Source organism: Desmodus rotundus, chromosome 4 (genome assembly GCF_022682495.2).
Source record: "Desmodus rotundus isolate HL8 chromosome 4, HLdesRot8A.1, whole genome shotgun sequence".
In the NCBI taxonomy this organism is placed as follows: Eukaryota; Metazoa; Chordata; class Mammalia; order Chiroptera; family Phyllostomidae; genus Desmodus; species Desmodus rotundus.
The window spans coordinates 137,829,578-137,853,845 of record NC_071390.1 but is presented as its reverse complement, the minus strand read 5'-3'; the positions used below and the strand labels follow the sequence as shown (position 1 = coordinate 137,853,845).

The 24,268-nt window shown below is 40.7% G+C and overlaps 1 protein-coding gene across 2 annotated transcripts in view; it reads right to left on the bottom strand.

Moving 5' to 3' along the window:
- Nucleotides 1-24,268, bottom strand: part of PTER (phosphotriesterase related) — a 58,594-nt gene that overhangs the window by 10,184 nt on the left and 24,142 nt on the right. For both annotated transcript variants that reach the window (XM_045183648.3, XM_045183640.3), the window contains 2 exons: nucleotides 10,993-11,463; nucleotides 9,419-9,684 (listed from right to left, as the gene is read on the bottom strand). In XM_045183648.3, coding sequence (XP_045039583.2) covers nucleotides 9,419-9,684; nucleotides 10,993-11,424 — 698 coding nt within the window. In that variant the 5' untranslated portion in view covers nucleotides 11,425-11,463. The remainder of the gene's footprint in view (nucleotides 1-9,418; nucleotides 9,685-10,992; nucleotides 11,464-24,268) is intronic.

Sequence of the window (24,268 nt, the reverse complement as noted above, 5' to 3'; positions counted from 1 at the left end):
CCAGGAATTTCTAACAAGGTGACTTACCCACATTAAATTGACACTCAGTTGGATGACTTTCAGGGACTGTCAAGGTGCTCCTGAAGTTGCATTTATGCAAGTATCTTTTTTTTCACTTGGAGAAAGGATTGACCCCAGATGTCCGAATGGTGTCATGGGAAAATGCATTCTGCTGGACATCTTTTAGATAAGGATTAAACAGAGGTCCTGCCCCTCCCAGGCATCAGTGATCTCAAAGCTCTTCTCATGTAAGTGTAGGTGTCAACCTCGGCCAGTCCTGCTCATTCCATATTCTCTACCTGTGAATAATTATGTTGTTTCTTATTCCAGTCTTCCCCAGCCTTTAAGGTAAGTACTTTCCACCTCTTGCCCTAAACAGTCAGTGAGGTGGTTTGTGAGATGCGGAACTGCTGCCTTTCTGCCTTCTTCAAGGTGCACGTAGTGACTGCATTGCATTCAATATCATGGGATTTCCCAGGAGGCAGATGAGATTTTTCCATCAAATGTTTGTTCTTGTCATTCATATTATATTATTTCTTCTGTTGCATGTTTTACACTTTTGCTCTTCACATTCTGTCTATATAAGGAACCAGGCATAAATTTACAACAATCACATTGCTGTTAGCTACGAAAATGGTAACTAAAGTGATTTGACTATCTTTGTTTTCAGACTCTGGTCACCATTTATTAGTGGTTTATAGTTGGTACTAAAATGAAGGACAGTCGATTCTCTTTTTCATGAGGTCTGTATTCTAGATCTTATCCAAGTGCAGAGGGGTTTAGTTTAATGTCAACATGTACTCCGAGTGGGAGCAAGGAGTCTGTGCGAAGTGATAATTTGGACCAGGGTCTGCGGGCCATCTAGGTGGGAAGAACTAAGGGGCAGAAGAAAGGATGTGACTCATGGGTGTGATCAAGATGACACTAATGCCTAACATTTGTCTGGGGCTTTATGGTTTCAAAGAGCTCTCGTACATTCACGCACAGCTTCCTGAATTCATGACCAAACATCTGCTGGCTTGTGCTATCACCTGCCTCGTGCTAGCCTCGGTACTGGGAATACAGGTATGAATAAGAAATTTAAGCTACTGTCTTAAGGAACTGGAAGTCTAAGGAAAGAGAGAGATATTTAAACTAATAATTACAATTAAGTGTGTTGAAAGGTTTTTGTAGAACAAATAAATACAAAGTATTATGAGAGAATAACTAAAGGAGTGACTCACTTGAGTTGCATCTTGAAGAGGGCTATTCACATAAAAGTTGGTGGGATTCAGGTGTTGGGTGAGGGATGGACGATACAGAAGAAAACTATTTGGGCAGGAGGGAAGCTTGTTGTTCCTGAAGATAAGGATGTAATTATCAGAGCTAAAGTATGTAGAGAAAAAGCATCCATCCATTCGTCCACCCAATAAGAAATTGTTGGTCATCTACTTGCTGTGAGATATGAGCTGGTGAAACAAAGACAACACACAGTCCCATCCTTTAAGAAGTTCAGTGTCTATGAGGAAGAGACACAGAACCAAATAATTGCTTTACAGACCATACTGAATTTAAGAATAAAAGTCCTTCTAGGAAGTGGGAGGACATAGCAAACACTGCTTGGTTTGTTCAGGGAAAGCTTTGTAGAGAAGGAAATCTCTGATGAGCTTCATTTTGAAGTAAGATTGCTGAGTGGATAAGGAGAATGGCGTATTCACAGCCAAGGGACTAACTAGTTTGTGTGAGAAGCATGTAAGAACAGTCGGTGCAGCACACTCAAGGTCATGGTCAGTGCGGCTGTAGCCCAAATTCCGTATCTGCACTAGACATAATGGGAGAGGAGGTGGAGAGATGGGTGGGGACCAATGACCAAGACTTTTGGATATTGCTCTGAAGGTGAAGGAGAACCATTAAAGAGTTTTAAGTCTGGGTGGAGGACAGTAATCAGATTTGCATTTGAACACGGCAGAACGGTGGCAGGCTAGGTCAGGGAGCAAGGCTAAGGATGTGGCTTCTCTTTGGAGTGGTTCCTGTTCAGGTGACAAACAAGGGCCTGAATTAAGTTAACAACAGAGGATGGACAGGGGGCTATATTTTCAGATCTTAGTGAGATAGACAGGTCTCAGCACATGGAGGTGCAGGGGAGGGAGGAGTCTGAGCTGACATCTGGGTGAATAATGGTGTCATTAACCAGAACAGGGCAGGCCAGAGGAAGAGTAAGCGATGAGCCACTGTCCCCATTGTGACAGCGCTGGAGACAGAGAACCAAGGGCAGGTCTTGGGCAGTAGATTAGATACTGGCATCCTTAAATGGTACCAAGAATATGGGAGGACCACGTTCTGAAACTCATAGTGAACTGGTGAAATAGTTATGCCACATATTAACGTTACTGTGTAAACAAAGAAACTGAAGCCTGTGTTCCTGCTCCTAGTCTAGTGCACTCTCCCTTACTGCCTTGCGACTGTGTTGTCATTTTGTCATTCAGCAGCCATACCGATCTGTGAGTTCCTGAGCCCAGGGGGCGAGTCCCAGGAGGGGAGCTCTGCGGAGACCAAACTAGCTCAGGGGCTGACACAGGTAGAAGCACAGAACACATGTACCACTAAAACGTATGAACTTGACCAAATCATTTTTTAATGGCATTCAAATACAATAATAAATGAATGCTTATATAGAACTGATTTATTAAACACAATATTGAATTATAATGACTTATTAATATAAAAATTATTTACCTCTTCTCCCCACTGATTTCTTCAATGTTTTTTTTAAACCTCACCCAGGGATATATTCATTGTTTTTTAGAGAGAGAGAGAAACATTGATGTGAGAGAGAAACAATACCATATGTGCCACAACTGGGGATCGAACCTGCAGCATTTTGCTGTACTAGACAACACTCCAACCAAATGAGCCACCCAGCCGGGGCTGAAATCCTCAATTTAAAACCAATGGATATTTGTACACATAATGTTATAAGGGATTCTTTGTTATTTTAAGAGTTTTTCAACAACTACTCAAAGCCATTACTAAACTCACCTGATACTATTCATGTAATAATCTAAAATGAATTTTAAAATATTTATAGTGCAATGTCTAAAAGAAATTAATACATAACTTATTATAATCTAATAAATTAAATGTTAATATAATTCTAAAACACTCCTCATGTATATTCTTATATTGCAAATGGCAGTTCCATCTTTATTATAAGATCTGAAAAATTCTTAATTGATAAATTTTAATTAACGTATTTTAATGTCAAAATAAAAACTACTATATAGAATGATATACATGTTTAATGATGACCTAAACATTGACTATGGTTAAAAGTACAATTTGCTATTTCAATGAAATATTTGTGTGTGAAACTTTGGTTTCATACATACTCAAAATGCTTAGTTAAAGTAGAACATTCACATTATACACTAATTTATCCCCATTTCTGTAGGTACTTTAAAGATTCATTTATCTTTTTGTGCCAAGGCATTACTGTTATAGAGCAGTCTTTTCAATATTAGAGAATAACTGGGGATGAAAAACAATAGAAAACTAATTCAGATTGCCATGCATTTATTTCCCTTTATCTCTATTTGAACAAGTATACTTCTCCCTCTTCCCCTCACCATTATTCAATTCTCTGACTTCTCGGGTCCATACCATAAAGAGATGTTTAATGACCTCATAGGAAGGAATGATGTCACACTCAATATCATGACTTCAGTGCAGGCTTATGCTAAAGGAACACATGGATGCAAGAGAGAGAAAAGCCTTTGTTTGAATTAGACTAAAAGTCGGCTCTGAATTAGAAGTTGGCCCTGAATTGTGAAATGTAATTAAAACTTGATATTGAAATGCGTTTTGGGGTTTATACACCCCAGGAAGACCTTTTTACCATATGAACTTTCTAACTGCCACACAGCACAAAAGAGGCTGCGTTTTTCATGTAAGGCGACGCACAGTTCAGGGAATGATGGTATTGAGGAGAGTGAAGATAAATCTCATAGACATGGCAATCCTATTTGTTAAAATGTCACATTTCGTGGGAATGGTGTCAGAGTCATGAAAAATTGCCTCAGAAGAAAAAAATTGCCTGGGAAGGGCACGGTGGGTAAAATGTGCTGGAGAGAGCACGCGGCTAGAGCCTTGCCGGCGCTGGCACGGGGCTGGCCTGCCCAACTGCCTCTGTTAGAGAGTACAGTTTGGGAGAGTCAACAAATGTCAACGGCAAGCATAACTGCGTTGCCTTTTATGTGGCACTTTCGTAGACATTGCAGAGCTTTGCTGCACTTAAGTTTGTCAAACATTTGTCTGGATTTTCTCTTTAACTAGGTCCTGTCTTGAAAGGAAGCTCAAGATTAATAATCGGGGGTGGGGGGGGGAATATGCATAACACTTAAAAGGTTAAAAATAATTTTTCTTAACCTGCGTGGACAGATAAGCAAAAGACTGGGAGGATGAAGTGACCTGCTTAAGGGCACGCAGCAAGTAAGAACTAGAATTAGGCATCATGACCCCAGCGCCCCCGTTTCCCACTGTCCCCTGCCGGCGCAGACTGACCATTGTATTAATGAAAGCATAGCTGCTGCCCACGTCATGACAGGCTTTCAACCTGCCGCGCATTCAGGGTTTGCGTTTCTGTGTCAGTGAGTGCCCTGGGAACCAGCGTAGACTTTCCTGTGAATGTAGCCGTGCTCAGACCCAACTACGTATACAAGTAGCCATGATTACATGTTTAAAAGAATCTATTTTTAATATTTTCCCATCATCTGCCGTAGTGATAAAAGAAATACCAGTGGACGTTAGTATATGGGAAAAGGGAAGTGTTATTAGTAAATATTTTCTTTGAAAAAAATTTGCTTGCTTTTCCGGTCCCTCCTTGCTTTGTTGCCTGAGTTCATTTCTTTAATTTCTCGTTCTGTGATTGGACCTGAGCCGATATGACCAGAGAAGTTGTTTTCACCGTACTTCACGTGCACAGCGTATGTACTGTACAATGCACATCCCTTCTTTCACTGCGTATGAGACCCTGTGCACATAGCCCATGCACACACACAGTCCCAGCGATAAACTGCTGAGAAATGCGGCACCACACGCACAGGATTCTAAACGTTTAAACCATCTCACACGCATAATATTCCACCTTTTTTTTTAGTGCTACCATACTATTTAGATATATAAAGATGTTTTGCTCAATTTAAGTTTGTCAAATATTTGCCTGGAATTGTTTTTTAATTATTTCATATTATTTCACTAGTACTCATAGGAATTAAAGGCATGCAGTTCCAAGGATACCAGATAATCATTTTTTGTGACTTTTCAAAGAAAAACTTAAGGTTAAGGGTCACCATAATTATAATTAAATAATCATTTTGAAGGCATAGAACAGGTCTTTCTCCCTGCTAACTCCCATAGTCTGGTTTATGGTGATTAGGCATTCAATAAATATTTGTGGAAGGAAGGAAGGAAGGTAGGAAGGAAGGAAGGAAGGAAGGAAGGAAGGGAGGAAGGAAGATCCCACTCACTTCATCTAATTGAGAGTGTGAAAAACACATCAAAAGTGTATCCTTTAAAGAGCTGGGTGGATCTGGCATGGATAATCAAGTGTAAAGAGAATAAAATGTGTAGTTAGCCCATCATCTGTGTCTCCCTTTCTCCTTTGTCGGAAACCCTTGGATCAAATTCCACAGGGAGCCATTTTCAAAGTCAGAAGATGTGGTATATTCTTGATGTTCATTATCATTGTGTCCCTCCTCAAATGCTAGGCCCTAGACTTCCATGAAGCCCTCTAGTTTGTTAAATAGATAACCAAGGAGAAAAAAGATTGAGGCATACCACCTGCCTGGTGCCTTCTCCGGGGCTCAATGTGTAATCAGTGAGTAGTTAGTAACCAAATACCTTCCAGCCCTGTTGTTTTTTTTACCCAACTTTGCTCGGTAACAAAAGAATTGTGTTGTGGTACAATACCTATATCCACCTGATAGAATATTAAGGATAAAACTTCCTTGGAGATGAATCACAAAGAGACCATCTCTGGGGTGTCTTCTTAGATCACAGAGAGCCCATATTAGACCAGGGCAGAGGTAGTGCTGTGATCATATGCCACCTGGAAATGTGGATAGGATTTTAACAGGTAGGAAAATTATAATAAAGGATTAAAAGGCATAAAGCCTTTGTGGATTAAAAGCCCAAACAGGAACAGAAATGCTGGTGATATTTTCCAATAAATGTTGACTTTGGGTGGCTATACCTGTCAAGGGCAGCCCCCTCTGAGGTCCCCTAGGGTTAAATCCGCAGCAGTCCGCGGGCACTGCCACAGGCCCATATTTCTTACGGAGAACAGATGGTGAGGGGAGGGCCCAGACACAGAAGCCGATTTATCTTGTCAGGCTGTTATCTCCAGGTAAATGACCTTAAGCAGGTCACATGTGGTCACATGACAACAATGTGGTTCAGGGGTGTCCTAAGGGAAGTTAACTCTTCCCTCTCAAGGCCCCAAGTGCTCCTTCCTGACAGGCAAAGAGCAGTTTGTTGTCGTTGCTCTTGTGTGTATGTGTGTGTGGGGTGGGGGGGGTGTCTGTGCATGTATTGTAAGGCAAAATGCCTTATGCATGAATGTTCGTGAAGATTTGTGTATTCTCAAAAACATTTAATTGCTTCAGTGTGATGTGGGCATCCCAGAATGTTTTATTTCGTATTCTCAAGTGACAGAAACCCTACCTGTACAGGGATAAATGAACAATCTTACAGGTAGTGTAGGCCGCACGTCAGCCCTGCTAGAAAGCCCGGTGTCAGAAGGGGCTGCAGGGCAGAGCCCGCGCCTGGACTTCTACGTCACAGTAACAACAGCCTGTGGCTTCAGAACCTTCTCTTTTGTGCCTGAAAAAACACGGTGGGAGGAACAAATGGGTTTTTTTTCTGGGGGCCTTGTTTTCAGGATGCTTTTCTTTTTGTGTGTCATCTGTGTGTTTTGCTGCATGAAATACATGCCCTTTTGTGATTTGTCACCATTGTAAAGCTGAAGCCCTTGCCCTTTCAGTAAAGATCAGGTTGTGTGTGCAGCCCTCAGACTTCGGCGCGTCTGTGAAAGGCTGACCTAGTCCAGTTTCAGCCTGGCGACTGTCTTGCTGCGAACAGTCACGTCAAAAAGCTAAAGTTGCCAGTGTCTGCCTCCCCGATTAATTTTTTCTGTTACGTTATTTAATTTGTTTTTTCCAAATGTGCTACTTTTTCTAAAGCCATTTTTGCCAGTTGCCTCTCTTCTGAAATGTTCATCCTTCTTTATATTTCTTTGCCAGGCACTGGAACCCTAACAATCCCTAGTATAGACACAGAATGAGTGGCTGTTCTAGAAATGTTCTCAGGGTTTTCTAAGATGCTCAGAGCTTGTCTGATGTCAGATCAATTTCTCCATCTCGATTTCTCCTGGGCATTGTTTAAAAGAAAGTGCATGTACATGTATATATGCATATAGGTATACATATATGTGTTGTTTGATTTTATGAGCAAAGGATATACAACTATATTGATTTGGTATTCATTTTATGGGCAAGGAATAAACATATTGTTTGATTCTATAAGCAAGGAAGCTCTACTCTGCTAGCAGTTAAGGTTGTTTCACAATTTCCAGGGGAAACTTATTTTCTCTTGGCGCTAACCATGATTTTCTAACTCACCTACCTGTCTAACTATGAACAGATAGGCTAGAAAGACTCTTCCTTAAGAATCATTGTGAACCAGTTTCAGGCAGCACGGCAGACTAAACATTCACGGAAAACCTTCCATGATAGTATAAGTACATACTCAACAATGAAAGAGGGGGAAAAGATACATTTAAATGCTTGTTTCATCTGGTGAGAAAGTAAAGGACTTGCTCAGGGGCAGAAACAAGAGAGCAGACAAAATGAGAAGTGAGGGGAGCCCAGAGCTACCACTGTCTGGGGAGTTAAAGGGCCCAGCAATAGAGAGCCAGGGCCGGAGTGCGGCAGGAGATAATTGGAGACACAGCCTCCGCGGCCAGCACATACAGGAAGTGTTTCTCTCATCTGAACCACCCACGTGGAAGGACTAGTTAGAAACTGGCCCACAGAGGGAGTCTTTTGAGGTTATGTCTTTCTTAGTCTTCAGGTGAAAGGGAGGCAGGTTGAGAAAAAGTGTCCTCTGAGAATCCATAGCCACAAGCCTGCACTCTCTGAGTTTAGGGGCCAGAATTCATAGCATCTGTGTGGTTCTAAACTCTTCAAGCCAAAAGTTTAGTTTTAAAAGCCACAAAGGAGACAAATACCATCTCATTCTAGGTACCTAGAGCAGTCGGATTCATAAACAGAGACGGGACAATAGCGGTTGCCCTGGGCCTGGGGCAGAGGGACTAGGGAGCTGCTGTGTGTAATGGGCGTAGGGTTTCAGTTTTGCAAGACGCCAAGTTCTGGAGATTGCACCATAGCGTGAATGTACGTAACACTACCGCGCTTCATACTTCAAAATGGCTAAGGGAGTCGATTTTGTTATGCGTATTTTACCACAATTTATGCATTTAAAAAAAAATTAAGGTAATACCAAGTTAGTAGTGTCCCCTAACTACTATAGGAAACAAACAAACAAATAAACAAAGGGAAAAACCTCAACTCAGGACTCAAAATAATTTCCAAGGAATCTAAAAATCACAATAAATTGTTTTAAATACAAGAAAATAACTTCACATGAATAAGAGCCAGAAGAATCAACAACCTATAAAATTAGAGTTAAAAAAAGACAATAGAAACTAGGTTTATTAATTATAAGGTAAACATTCTATGGATAATATTTTTAACACAAGTTGAAAATATATTAAAGGAAAAAATCTCAAAATTAACAAAGCAGATTTGAAAAGTAAGAAAGGGAACTTAGAGAAATGAAGAAAATCATAGTCCTTAGTATTATAAACCTAATTGATAGTCTAAGTAACAGATTGCTTTCACTGGAGAGAGAAGTATTAAATAGGAAGATAGAATTGAAGAAATTACAGTTCAAAGATGAAAATGGGTGGAAATATGAAAAAGATGTTACGAGACAGGGAGGACAGCTGATGAGATCCTACATATAGCAAGTGGGTGTTGATGATACAAATATACAGGAAAATATGGATGAAGCAGTATTTGAAGAGACAAGGACTGAGGTTTTCCAGAACCAAGGAAAGACACATCCTCATATCCAGGAATCCCAATTTGGAAGTAACTGCAGTGTATTATTAGCCACACTGTGACTGTGCTGATTCCTTAATCGAATCAATCTAGGTAAAGGCTCGTGTGTAGCCTTTGCAACATTGTTAGGCTTTTCATAACATTAACTCCAGACAACATCTGTTTGTAGAGTCAGCAAACAGATGTTTTTGCCGTCCCCTACACATCTAATCATCCATAATTGTCTGGTGGTTTGCTCTCATTTGGACATAACTGCTTACCTATCAAGGTGCGACATAACCGTTTTGGAGATGTCTATACCTGCTTCTTGCAATATTCGGATAATCTGAAAGGGTGCACTTGGATTCCTTCCAGGATGAATGATAACAGGACAGCCAAGCTGAGCCTGGGCTTGGGCTGTTGCCTGAAGAACCTTTCTCTCACTCTCAGTCAGAGGCCAGGAGCAACCGATTTCCCCAATGACGCCACACTTGATGCTGGTTCCATCAGCTCCATGAAGAATTTCATTAATGAGGACATCAGTGAGCTAAGGAAGGGTGGGAATGAAAATATGTCATAGACTGTGGAATTTCTCAACGTGGTGTCACCACAGTGTGTTAATGAACTTGTCCATTCAGTATTCATTCTTTAAGAATGTATTCATCATTTGTTGAATATGGGTCAAGGAAAAAGGCATTTGCTGGCTAAATCTGAAATTCGACAAGTTTTTCTAAATCAAAGATTCGGTAATACCTTACTGTGACTATTTAACAAGAAATTTATGGCTTTAGGAAGCTATAGAGGAAAAAAAACATGAATTAATGAAAGTATATTCAGATGAGAAAAATAATTTGAGGAGCATTTAGACACAAAAAGATTGTCCTCAAATCTGTATCAACTGTACCAAGTAATTCTTTAATTCTCCCTTTTTTATGCATTCCTTTATCCTATACAGCACAGAAAATTCACAGCACATAATGTGAATATCACAGTTTTTGGCCAGATGTATAGTTACTGCTAAGAGTGGCCAGAAGACTGTATAGTAGTTGACTTCATGATAGTCCTGAAACAATGTAAATATATAAAAAGGGAACAGCCTTATTGGAAAATAGTGCAGATAAAGTTCTGAAATACAAAGTATTTTAAAGATTAACTGATTCTTTGCAAAACCTCTAGCTGCCATGCTAGGCCTATCAAGCAGGCAATAGAAGATACAAATGAATGTATACATATGTGTGTAAACATGAATAAACAGATACATGTATGTCTAGAAAGAGAGCACATACACAGGCCCAAAAGTCTTGCTGCTTATTTGTTCTTTTTGTCCCTGAAAGATTTACTTCCTTCTGCTCATTTTTGCTTAAGATCTTACGATAACAACAAGGGAATGGACTTTCTCCCCCTCCTATTTGGTAAAAGGAGAAGGAAACATTTCTGAATGTGCCCTCCTCTGCCTGCCAAATTTCACCTGCGGTGAATTGTCATGGCTGGTTATCTGGTTATTATAAAATGCAACAACAGGCTGCATCACTGAAGCTCATCTTGAAAAACTGGTGTTTACAAACAGACTGGGACACCACTACTGAGCAGGGATACAGTATGTATGAATCTAGGTATTAACACATTGGATTCTGTAATGACCAGTGATGCTTTTTCTTTATAAAATGAAATGTTCCCAATTTGGGTCTTGATTGGAAGAAGTCTTTGGTAGCTAGTAAATTTCTGTAGAATTCCCAGCTACCTGTGAGCCAATGACATTTCTGAATGTAAATGACACATAGGCATAATCCAACATCTGAATTCTGGCTATTCAGACGTACACACAAACATTGTCAGAAAACCTAGGGCTTTTTACCTGCTCCACGGACAGGGCTCTGGTCTCTGAAGAGTGAGTTGCATCCACATAAAACCCGGCTCCTGATATGATATGGACGTCAGTCTCTTCCGCCAGCCTCTTCAAAGTCTGCACATCGCGGCCGATCCCAGTGGTCGTGTTCTCCACCAAAGCCCCCCCACCTTTAGCTTTAAAATACAACAATTCTTCTTTGATTGCTTCTGTTTCCTGATTCAACTGAAGGTTCTCTTTATGGGAATAAGGGTTTTTCTGAATCCAAAACAGATTTTTCATCATAATAGGTTCCTTAGAGGTAGCTTCGTGAGATGGAGGAGGTGGATAGTAACAGCAATCAAAGGTCATTGTCAAATGTTCGTGGGTCAGGGTGCGGCCCAGTTTGCTTGGCTCCACTAGGCCCAAGACTGTTTGGACATTGCCACTTAAAGAAGACATTCCTGAGGCCACCAGGAGATGCTCTAAAAAGAATGTTTTCTGGAAAAAAGAAAGAAAGCAAGCAAGCTATAATCAGAAAGTTTAGTTTAACACATAGATAAATTCTTTCCATAGGGGCCGGGAGGCTGTGAAGGTAAACCTGTGTAAGAGTCAGCGAAACTAGAAATATGACCTCACTCATCACTCTGCCAAAGTCAGGGTCTGTCCCTTGTAAATTGTGAAAGTTTACTGCAGCTCTAAGTGACACGCATGGTGTTAAATGTCCCCTGACCACTTCCACTGGGACCCTTCTGCTTGATTAAATCCTGACCTCATCTACTGGAAATATTTCATGATATTCAATTCACATTTTTCTTTTGTTTAATTTTATCTCATTAGTCATAGCTCTGCTTGCTTGGATAATTTAACAACAATCTCCATTTAAAAAATCTTCATAATCAATAAGTTATATCAAAACTAGCCATCATGTATCAGAACTGTTTCATTTGTCATTTTTCAGCTAAATTAAATATCCTGGGGCTACTGGTCATTCCATTATTCACTCACTGTCCAATGGAACAAACTCATGTTGAAGGTCCACCACATGCCAGAAACTGAAGCTGCAAAGAGGAATAAGGCAAAATCTTGATGTTGACCATTTCACAGATTATTCCCCAAAAGACAACTGGGGGAGCACACCTAGGTTTAGTAATGAAAAAAAAGGGAAAAACAAACAAACCTCTTCACTCTTGATGTTCTGTTTTGTGTAAGGCACACAGTCAGAAACACACTTCTAAAATAAAACTAAAAGTCCTCAGTCATAATGAACGTCACTGGGATTTCCTGAAACTGAAATGTGTTCTCCCTAGAAAGAGTAAATGCCTCTTCATTTATTCTCTATTTACTTATTTGTAACATAAATCAAGTTTTCACCAAGTTCCTGTCAGCAACAGCAGGGACCTCTATCCCAACACTTCCATTTGAAAGTAGCTTTCCTAAAAGAAGGGATTTCACTAGGAAAGAAAAAGGCGCTACCAAAAGTGGAGGCCAAGAGCAAAGCCACTGCCAGACACGGTGCTCCTTGCACATGGACACCAACCAGACACATTCAGAGGCCAGTGAAAATGCTACTGGGAACTGGGGCAAAGACAGTGCCTTCGGAAGCTCTCAAACTGTACATTTAAAAGACATTCTGAAATCACTTTCACCACATCCTTTTGAAGGCCTTCTCTGACTTGCTGAGCATCAGTTTTCTCATCAGTAAATTAGAAGAACAATACACATTTCAGACGCTTTCCTAAGAATTAAATTAGAACCCTCACCTGACCAGTGGGGCTCCGATGGTTGGGCATCGTCCCACAAAGTGAAAGGTAGCCAGTAAGGGCGCACACCTGGGTTGCGGGTTTGGTCCCAGTTGGTGTTGGGTGTGTACGAGAAGCAACTGATCAATGTTTCTCTCCCTCTTTTTCTCCCTCCCTTCCCCTCTCTCTAAAAGTAAATAAATAAAGTCTTTTAAAAAAAGGATTAAATTTGATAGCAGATAGAAAGATCTGTAAGTGTTTGGCACATAGCATGCATTTGACAAAGAGTAGCTTCGTTTTGCTAGTTCTAGGAACAATTACAAGTCTCCTAGGTTGTTTCTGTTCAGAGACTGATTGATTAGAGAGGGGATCATTTGGGGGCGCAATGAGTATGGGACGAATTTGTAATGGGCACAGTGCATACATAAGGCAAGGTGAAAACAAGTCAGGGTTGGAGATAAGGGAGGACTGAGCTACAGGCCAATTTACATCAAGACTCTGCAATTACCTGGAACCCAGGCACCTGGTACATATTGGCCTACAATGTGCAAATGATTGATTTAGACCATTTGACGGAGAACTGTAGAACTTGCGGCTACCATGGCCATTTGTTTTGGGTTGACACTGGTCTTCAGCAAGCCGAGCTTCCAACATCTAAATAACTGTCACGGGACCATGATGAGAGATGATGGCATGCTGTTCAGAGAATCACTGCCTAGTGCCAGTCACCACACCGGACTGTATGTTCCATTGATGGTGTCTAGGAACTCGCTGTTCAATGATGTCTTACCCCCTGTGCCCGAGAGCAAGGACTGTGTAGCTAGTTCATTCAGGAGATGAAAGCCCAGTACCATTAATAATCAATTCAGTCTTCCATGGAGGCTCATGTGCTCTTCCCTTCCACCTGGGTGCTGGTCTTACACATGCGTTCCTAGAGAGTCACAGGGGGCCAGAAACTTGGGCAGACTGACAAAACACCATCACTTTTACTAGAAGAGTACCAAACTGCATATTTAATTGATACAAATTTGAAAGAGTAATTTTGGTAAGTTTCACGCTCACAAGCTGTGAGTCTTTGTGAGAAAAAAAAATCACTTAAGAAATGTCATCTCTTCTGGGAAGTTCCTCCAAACACTCTCAGGCAGGGCTAGTTGGTGCTCTATGATAAGACACAATGTAACCTATACTTAAAGGATAGGAAAAGATTAGAAAACAAACTGTAGGCACCACAGCTGTAAGCTGGAATATGTCTTTTAATGGGATATGTTTGTAGAACTCTCGGCTACTGTGCAGCTAGGAAGTACTCTTCACGCCACATCCAGCCTGGAAATGGTTCTCTTCTCGTGCACAGGCCGGGGGCTGCTGATGGCCTCCCGTGGCAGGGATGGAGCTCACAGAACAGGAACTGTAATGGACAGTGAGAGCCGCAGTGCACAGCTGTGCAGACAGGAGTGACCCCCAGCTAAAAAGGCAGGCTTTGGGCATTCTGTGGAAAATCCATGGGAAGCTTTGTTCAGCACTGGCGCACACAGAAGGCGGTGGGCAAGGGGTAACTGGGGCTATAAACACACTGGCCACGGTTGTACTTCTCACATGAAATCTCGGCAGATGGACAGACTGAGGACAGGCTGCACTTACTAGTCCAGCCTGGTCAAATGAAACGGCCCTTCTAATTCAAGTGGGTATACAACTGAAAAAGAACATAGAACTTTAAAGAAAAAAGAACCAAAAAAAAAAAAAGAGAGAGAGAGAGAAAGAGAGAGAAGAGAATCAGAAAGCAGTACAACAGCACGGAGCTGAAAACCAGACACAATATGTAGGACCTGTCATTTTTGAAACTAGGTGCATGAATTCACTTTTATAAGATACATGACCAATTTGCCAAATTTTTGAGATTTGCTGGTGGGTGGGTAGCTTGGGGAAACTTTGGTTTTACTGAGATTTCATCCTGGCCATTATACTGAAGATTTTTATGTCTATTTGGGTTGAATATCCATTTCAATTACATCTTCCATTTTTGGAGGGGGTGTGGGAAGGACTTCCTGAATGTTTTACATTGGAATGAGTGGGATTTCTCTCCCATGCAGTCTGCTGCCCTCCCTGTGTCATCGGCATATGCTCTTTTCCTGCCCCCGCTGCTGCTGCATCCGGCCCTCGACCTGGTTAGAGGACGCTACTTTACAGTGGATGCAATGGTCAAATTGGCAAGTTGATGTTTGGTAAGTTGGTTTTGTACTGGACTAAAGGGGTCTGGCTGCCAAAGAGCATCAACTCAATAAGACAGGAACAGGAGTTTGCAGCAAAGAAAATAAGGGTTTATTTTTATGAAGTGGCCCACCCAGGAGACACAGGTGAGCTACTGCTCAAAAGCCTGGGTCCCCAGTGGCTTCCAGTGGATGGGGTATACAGGGGAAAATCATTAATCGTGGTGACTAGGGAGTTAGGGTCACGGTCTGTACGGATTGGTCAGCACTAGGGTATGGGTAGTTGATCGGTGCATATGGTCCTCATGTCAGCCATGGCATTGTCTGCTTTTGCAGCTTTTCTGGGCCTGGAGCTGAAACTTATAAATAGCTGATCAGAACCTCATTATCCTGAGGGCTTAATGATTATAAAGGAGTGGACGTGGAAGGGAGAAGCAGGTAGGTGAGCCAGGGTGCTTGAGGCCAGTTAGAATCAAAAGGAAAGAAAGGAGAAATGATCATATGAAAGAAATGAAGTTTCTACGCAGTGACAGTTTTCGGCTCTCTTCCACAACTGTGCAAGCTCTAATCCCTCAGTCCATTTCACTTACTGTTGATTTCCCTCTCTGATCAAACCCCGACTCATAAAAAAGAAAGCATTCCAGAGTTTTATGCAGAAGGTATGAACTGATTAATCTGGCAGCTGTGGGGAGAATGGGAGGAAGGGGTTTCAGTGGGTGTTGCTAGAATGTGGAAGAAACGGGAGGCCTGGTCTGAGATGACACCAGTGCAGATGGGAAGGATGCAGAAGCAGTGAGAGGTAAGCAGATGGAAATTTCCAACTGGACTCACTGGTGCTATAACAGTTCCCCCAAATAAGTGGCCTCCTACAAAAATAAGTGCCGGCTGGTGCAAATGTGTGGGCGCTTCTATTTTGTTGTATGGGTTACATCACAAGAGTGGCGGTCCTCTGTGCACACTGCACTTAAAGTAGAATTTGGTTGTTGACCAAAATCTTCTTAAAACCACAAAATATTTTTTAAGCTTGTTTGAATACATGATGTGCAGGTGCAAACCTGTGACATGTCTTCTCTCAAACAGCGATAGTCTGGTGGCTAAACCATGGTGACACTAGGACTTCCTCCTCATGTCCGTCACCACGCTCCCCTTTGCTGAGGCATTTATGGTAGATGCATGGAGATTACAACTCTTCATATTGTCAAAAAAAATCAATAACCATGCCTGAATAAAGAGAAAGAAATCCAACCACTTCTGGACACAGAGCAATAATAGGACACAGCAAGTTCTTCAAACTTAGGCATAAATAAAGCAAAACCACCAAGAGATACAAATGAGCAGCTTGCATCTTGTATTCAGAGGGAAGTGGTAGGTTTTATTCCTAAGTTTATTTTTTCTCGTTGACTAGAGAAGTAGGAGAGAAAACCTAGGCATATTTTCACATTCCAGATAACAGGTATAAAGATGGCGGCAGAGATGTACCCAGGAAATGACATGCCCGGAAAGACATTCACAGGACCGCTGTCCTGCACCCCTTGATATAAACAATCAGTTGTGATTATTAAAGTCAGAAATCACACCAGGATGCTCAGTAGAAGGCACTGGGCTTGTGGCTTAGTTGACTCTTTAGTCGATAGCATGCCAGCTGGCAGCCCTTTGCCTCACACACACTTTGACTTTGGTAAATGGCACTACCGTCACATGCCACATAACGACATTCCACGGTGGTCCCGAAACGGAGCTGAGCCATCCCTAATGCCTAGTGACAGCCGAGCTGTCCTGATGTGGTCGTACAACACGTTACCCACGTGCTTGTGGTCATGCTGGTGTAAGCAAACTTACACGGCCAGTCCTGGAAGAGTACAGCACACAATTATATACAGTAAATAATACTTTCTAATGATAACAGATGACAATGTTACTGGTTTATGTATTTGCTCTACTATAGTTCCATAGTTTTAATCAATAATTTAGAGTCTACTATTTCTACTTATATTAAAAAAAGGTTGCTATAACCCAATATGCCATTATGCTGGCAGCAGTCTGATGCGTTTTGTGGTTACCGAGGTTTTTGATTGCATCATTTTCTCTGTGCTTGATTTAATCTCCTGAATATTTGTACAGTAACCCACTGCATGGGCTTATAGCCCAGGAGCAGTAGGCTCGACCGCAGAACCTGGGTGTGTGCCGGCCGTCCCATCTAGTGTTCTGAAAGTGCGCCCGATAATGTTCCCATGACAAAATCACCTAACAATGCATTTCTCAGAACGTGTCCTTGTCACTTAGTGCTACATGACTGCACTGGCTTCCTGAATTTATTATCTGTGTGGTCAACAAATTGAAACTATTTTCTCCTTAATAAAAGAAGTGGTGAGAGGGAGGGGGAGAAAGAAAAGGAGGGAGAGTAGAGGGGATGAAGGGAAAGGAGGAAAAACCCACTATTTCTACTCAGGTCAACATGCAGCATTCCTCGCTACTTTGCCTGGCAGCATCTATGAGTTGGAAGAAGTGCAACATCGCCAAAACACTGTCTGCAGGACCGACCTTATGTTTTGTTCTTTTGGGAAACTGAGGTCTAGCACATCTAAGCTTTTCTCATTCTCCGAAGAGGGTTCCACACTCAGTGCTGCGAGGACATTTGGAGTCAATTTCTTAATTTTGCTCTTCACATATAATAACCCTGGGAGTGAAACATTATACCAAGTTACTCAGTGCAACAGTTACAATTTCTTTTCCTCCATAAAGAACTCTTCACATTAAAGTTAATTCTCAGCTTTTTATAGAAGGCATTTTTTTTTCCATTGATTCCTTGCAATGGGTTGGTTGTCTCCTATTTTGAGCAAACTGCACAGCTGGTCCTTAACTGTATTTAGTCATTAAAGAGCTGTTACTTTTAGTTCCTGGCAAATCACAAATTAATGTTTTAAACGTATAAGAATCCGTATTCCTCACACAATTTCCTTTGAAAGGCTGTTCTTAGCAAGGCTTTGTTTAGTTGGGAGAATGGTAGATTCAGAGTCAGGAGTTCTTGGCTCTCACTCAATATCTGTGTGACTTTGGGCAAGTTACTTAACCACTCTGAGTCTGTTTTCCCATTTTGAGAAATGAAGAAGTTGGACCAGATGACATCCATGCATCCATGCTTCTGTGATATCCTTTCATTTAAAGGGATACTATTGACTTTCTATAAATCATTGACTATCAGTGAAGGCTATATTTTAAGTATAGTTTTTAAAATGTATATTTTATGTACATGTGTATATGTTACATACATATATATCCATGTAATGAGAGACAGAATTTCATTCATCAGCTATAACTCTCAATGAAGGCTGCACTTTAAGAATGGTTTTTTAAGTGTATATTTATATGCCTGTGGGTACATACATACATGTACCTGGAGAGGGAGAGAGATTACATGAATGAACTTAAGTTGCAGATCCTCCTCAGTTTAAAAGAACACTCTAGGAAGGGTAGGTAACCCTGAACTTGGAGTCCTGACTCCAAAGTTTTCTAGCTGTGTGACTGTAGAAAATTTAAAAGCTTATGATGAATTAGTTTCCTTACCTAAACTGGAATAATATCTACTACATAAGATTTGGAATGAAAAACAAGTTCAGATTATATGTAAAAGCACTGCCTAAATTATAAATGTTCAGAATTACTATCCTCCAAACTTTGAATTATTTTCCAAATATTTGCTGAGTATCCATAGGCAAATGAACCTAAACTTGTTCTTTAAAAAAAACTATCAATAAGTGGCTGAAGTTTATGAATCAGACCAAGGCTCTAATTTTGCTTATAAATGAATTCCGTCACTTGAAGCCTGTGATTATTAAAAGCAGATTGACTGTTGCGATTGACATCAGAACCCATTAGGCCTTTGGACCTGACCTACCCAAGTGATTAAAGCTGTAGGAGGTCCTTGTTATCCATGGATAATTGATACTGGAAATGCCTTTTGAAATGAATGTACTTAATACAGTGTGCTAGCTGGTCTTCATTGATGGTTTTTGACAAACCCTGCCTTCCAATATTCAAGTCCTTATGCAGTCTCCTTCCACGCTGAACGTGGGCTGGCCTGTGACTTGCTTTATTATCCAATAGAATGTGTGGAAGTGAGGCTATATGTCAGTTTGGAACCCAAATTTTTTCCTTTTGTGCTTTGGGGAAACTTGAGCTGCTATGTAGGAAGTCTGGCTACCCTCCCATGTGTAAAAGAAGGGACCCTGAGACCGCATGGAGAGAGAGAGAGAGCCCCCAGTCACTCCACGGTCCCCACTGAGCTCAGCCTGTGTGGCTAGCCCTGCAATGATTTTTAGAAAAGTGAATGAGTTATCCTGAACATTCTAACCCAGCCGAAACTTCACATGACTGCAGGCTCAGCTGCAGCCAACCCAGCAGAGTCTGGCCAGCCTGCAGAATTATGGGAGGTAATAAACTATCAGTAGTTGTTGTCTGAAACTAGTGTTTTGGGGATGGTTTGTTACACAGAAAGAGACAACCAAAAGATACGAACAACACTGAATAACCAGTCACATTTAAAGGACTTGATTAAGGCTTCAAATTAGAAAAATAAAATGAACATGATAAAAATAAGTCATAATTATAAATATGTCCTATAGGACAAAGGATTAACTGAATGTTGGATTTGGGTGGGGGTGGGATAAAATTATATGATATGACACCCTTTAGTTGACTTTTACACCTCGGTGATGAAAAAGGTTATTGAAAAAATACACACACATACATATGTTTTTACCAAGGTCCTCTATTAACCAGCTGTTACACAACTCGCTCTCTGCGGACGCACCGATCCTGATACTGTCCACGCCAGTGTCGCCTCTTGGGTTACGCGGCTTTGATGTGTCACATTCTCATCGGGCTTTCTCTGTGGTTTAGATTCTCCAATATCACTTTCACCAACTTCAGGACAAACTGTGCTTTTTTAAAAACAAGTTTCAATTTTACTTAACAATCTATTTGCATCCTATTACTTGATATTTATGAATGTCTATAGCAGTCGGCCAGAGGCGAACAAAGAGATGCTGAGATGCTAGGCAGGAAGGGAAATTAGTATTGAGGAAACAGGAATGCTTGAGTGGGAATTCACTTTTGAGTGGTCAGTTTATTAGTGCATGGATTTGGTTTATCTGGGGAACCTGTTACCTGGGGCTGGAGACACTCATATTGCAGACATCCTGTAACGAGACTGAACAGTGTGCCACAGTGCAGGTCACTCCGTACCTAACTGATAACCTGGTAAGGAATTTGTCTCTGACTATGTGCCGTGTGGGCGGGAGGGGAATGGGGTCTCTCTTTTATCCTCTATACTCACGTAGTATCTAGTATTTGGTTTTCATCTGTGAAACTGAACTAAACCAAGTAGAGAGAAAGTATAGTTTACCCTTGAACAATGTGAGGGTTAGGGGGGCAGACTCCTACACAGTTGAAAATCCACATAAACTTATGACTTCCCCCCAAAACTTAACTGGCTAAGTTGTTGCTGGGTATCACTGGGGGGTTGCTTCCATGACCCCCACAGATGCCAAAAGTCCCGATGCTCCAGGCCCTCACGTGAACTGATGTAGAACAGTGTGTACAGTCGGCCCTCTGCACCCTCGGATTCAACCAACCGGGAACGAAAACCGTATTGCAGACCCAGAGCTGGGAAAGTGAGGGTGCAAAACTGGGTACAGAGGGCTGACTGGATACTTACGGAAAACAGATCCTCGTGTAAGTGGGTGCACATGTTTCAAAGCTGGTGCCGCTCGAGGGTCAACTGTAATTAGTTTATGCCTTAATTAAAGAATGAGTGAAAGTGCCAAAAGTTTTGTTCTAAAATGAATAAAGTAAAATGTACTGTAAATCTGAAATTACAATCATATTTAAATTTTCCTTTTTTTGTTGAAGTTTGTAAGTAAAACAGGGACATAATATGTAGAACAAGACTCCAAATCCCATTGGGTTAAAATATCCACAAATAATTACTTTTTCTTTTATATACAAATGCATGTCACTGTCTAGTTGAAATTACATGTTCTCAGTGATAAATGAAGAGAGTAGTGGGAGTACATAAAATTCTCAAGCCTACAAATAAAACCTGAACGATGATATATTTTTAAAAAATAATTTCCAGAAGATACAACATAATGGAGTACTGTCCAATGCCTACATTTCAAATAACTAAGATATTTATTTGGAATTACTCCTGCCACATAAACCCCAAACATGGGGGAGAGGATGCTGCTTTGAGTTTTGTATAACAGTGCTAAGCAGTAAAAACATTTAAAACGTATAACATATTTAAGGTTACACTTGAAACACAGGAAACATCAACTAACCATTTGGAATTTTTCATGAATACAAATCCAGCTTCACACTTCAAGAAGAAGTCTGTCCATTTAAATGGCAACTTAGTCCGCAAAGTTAACAGCCATGGTTATGCCGTGGGTATCCAACAGAAAGCATCATGTGGGAGACGCTTCAAACTAATATAATATTGTTAATTATACCTAAAAAAACCCCTGGGTTGTGAAAGATAAGCAAGACCACAGACTGTGGTGATATGACACCCTTCTGATACGCAGTACTGGCAAAATGCAAATTTGCCCAACTTTGCTGAAAAGCAGTTTAACGATACACATCTGAAGTCCTGTAATGTTATTTTGCCACTGGGGATCCATCTGAAGGAAATATTTAGACACATGTAAAAATTATTTATGCACAAATATTTCACTATGGCATTGTTTTAGAATACAGACCAAAATATTCTACAATATGGGACTGTTTACATATATGATGGGATATTATGCAAACATTCAAGTTATATTTTCAAAGACTATTTAATGATGGAGGGAAGTGCCTTTATTATAACATGTGAGAAATCAAAATACAAAACTATGTAAAGCATTATAAATTTATGTAGAACTTAAGTAGAAATACTAAACTGTTACTTGTATCTTTTGGTGGTAGAAGGAGCAAAGATAGATACTTTTTTCCTTGATTACAATTTAATGTATTTACCAGTTTTTTATGTTTATCTATTTCACCCATAATTAATAAAAGAGAATAAAACGGGAAAAGATCAGTTTTTCCACTGTAAACCTATCTGATGCTTATGTTAATGCCACATATAAAATAATAGAATATAGATTTTGAATTCTCTAAACCACACAGGCAGGCAAAGATGTATGAACTCAAGAGCTATTTCAAATTCTTTTCTGTTATCACAGAATTGCTCATTTGCCAGTCACACCTGGGGTTTTATATTGTTCGTGTGCAAATATTTCTCTTCAAATTATATGCCTTTGCAATGGCTGCGGTTCACTTTGATTAAAGTGAAGCTGTTTGGCTGAGTCCTTCATGGCCTAATCCAGACTCTATGGAAATCCTGGCCCCTAGGAAGAATTCTGGCAAGGGTTCAGCAGCCTGAGTAATTTTTATCACACTTAAGCCACACGAGGATCAAGATTCTGCTATTGGGTAGAGTCCTGTGTGGGGTAGGCGTGCAGATGGGGGTTGTCAAGGAGATGTTTCACAGGAAAATATCAGAAATTATAAAGTATGGGTCATTATAAGGAGAAAAAAAAGGGATCAAACAAAATACATTTTAAGTAAAGATAAACCATATAAGGACAAAATATAAAAAGAATCCTCTTTTTAAAGAGGGTTAACAGTCTTTGGCAGGTTAGCAGAAAAACAATATGAAAGATTAAATAAAATCAGTTATCATAGATTCCATAAATATTTGGAGGGCATCCCTTAGGTGTAAAACCTAGTACTAGGCAGGTAGAGCCTATGGGAGATGCAAAGATAAATAAGAGGGAACCCCCACCCTCATTTCAAGGGTGGGGACCAACAATAATGCCTTTTATTCATTTACTAAGCTACCACTTACTGAGCTCCTACTCTGTATCAGCTGCTACAAAAGCACTTTATAGTTCTTATTTCAAATTCTCACTAAAATGCTGCTGGGTTCATATTATATAAAGAAATCAAGGTCAAGGAAACTGAAGAAACTTGTCTAGCATCACAGAGCTGGGAGGTTGCAATTTGAACCTGGGTCTGCTCAGAGAATGCCAAATATTGATTATGACCAGCATTTCATAGAAATTTCCGTTAGGAATAATCAGACCAGTTTAGCCTATGATTACGACAATGGAAACCGTATTGGATAATTACTTCGTGCCAAGCACAGTCTGTGGAAGTTTACATGAGTCGCACTATATTTAGTCCTGAGAGAATTTAGATGTCTTCATTCTCTTTTTCCCTGACACTACCTCTATCTACCCAATGGCCCATGTTAAAAAAAAATAACCCAAATTTCATTGAAGACTCCTACCTCACTCACAAGTACTTGATTTCTAAATGGCCTAAATCCTACCACGTTCATAACTCTTTAGTGCATCGTTCCCTCTTCATCCTCACAGCCACTACCTTAGCTGGAACCACCATTGTCTTGCACTTGGGTCGCAGTCAGAGCTGCTAAACTCGTCCCCTGCCTTTCTGATCTGCCTTCGCCATGCCTACGGAGGGCTCCTTCTAACACAGATCCAGATGTGTCTGCTCTGTGGTCCTCCTGCCAACATTAAGAAATGAATCTGAAACTGAACCTTAGCGGTGCCCACTCTGGACCCACTCTGGGCTCTGGCCGTGTTGAAGTGCCTGTCCTTCTCTGGACTCAACCCGTCTGCACTGGTCTCATGTCTTTGAATGCGTTTCTGCCTCTTTTCTCCGGAGCTTTACAAACCCAACCCACTCCCACTCTGCTTCTCCAACCCTGTTCTTCTCCCTGTTGACTTCTCCTGAATCTTCAGAGTGGGGCTTTGGCACCATTTCTAATTAGAATCTTTTCCTGATGTTCCTCCTTATTGTTCCAGCAATCTGGGTAAGATGCTAACTATAGGTTCTTTCTTAGCACTCCAAGTTTAACCTTGAAACTCACCTCTTATGCTAATGTCTCTCTCCACCAGGTACTAAGGTCCTTGAGGGCAGAGTCCCTGTCTCCTCCCTCAGCCCCTGCAGTGCCTGGCTCAAAGTCAGTACTTAATTAACATTTCTATGTTTGCTTCTTTTAATCCAGCCTATTCCACTAAGGATTTGAGGTAACTCACAGGAAAGATACATAACAGTGAAGAAAACAAATATTAAAGTAGGAACAAGGAAATTTTTGATGTAAATGGAAGTAGAATCAAGACCACAAAGAAAAAACAGTTTAGCAGTTGCTAGCAAAGAGCTAAAAAATTCTTAGAATATTTATTCAATATATTTCTTTTTTTAAAATATGTTATTTATTCATTTTTAGAGAGGGAGGAGAGAGGGAGAAAGAGAGGGAGAGAAACATTAATGTGTGGTTGCCAC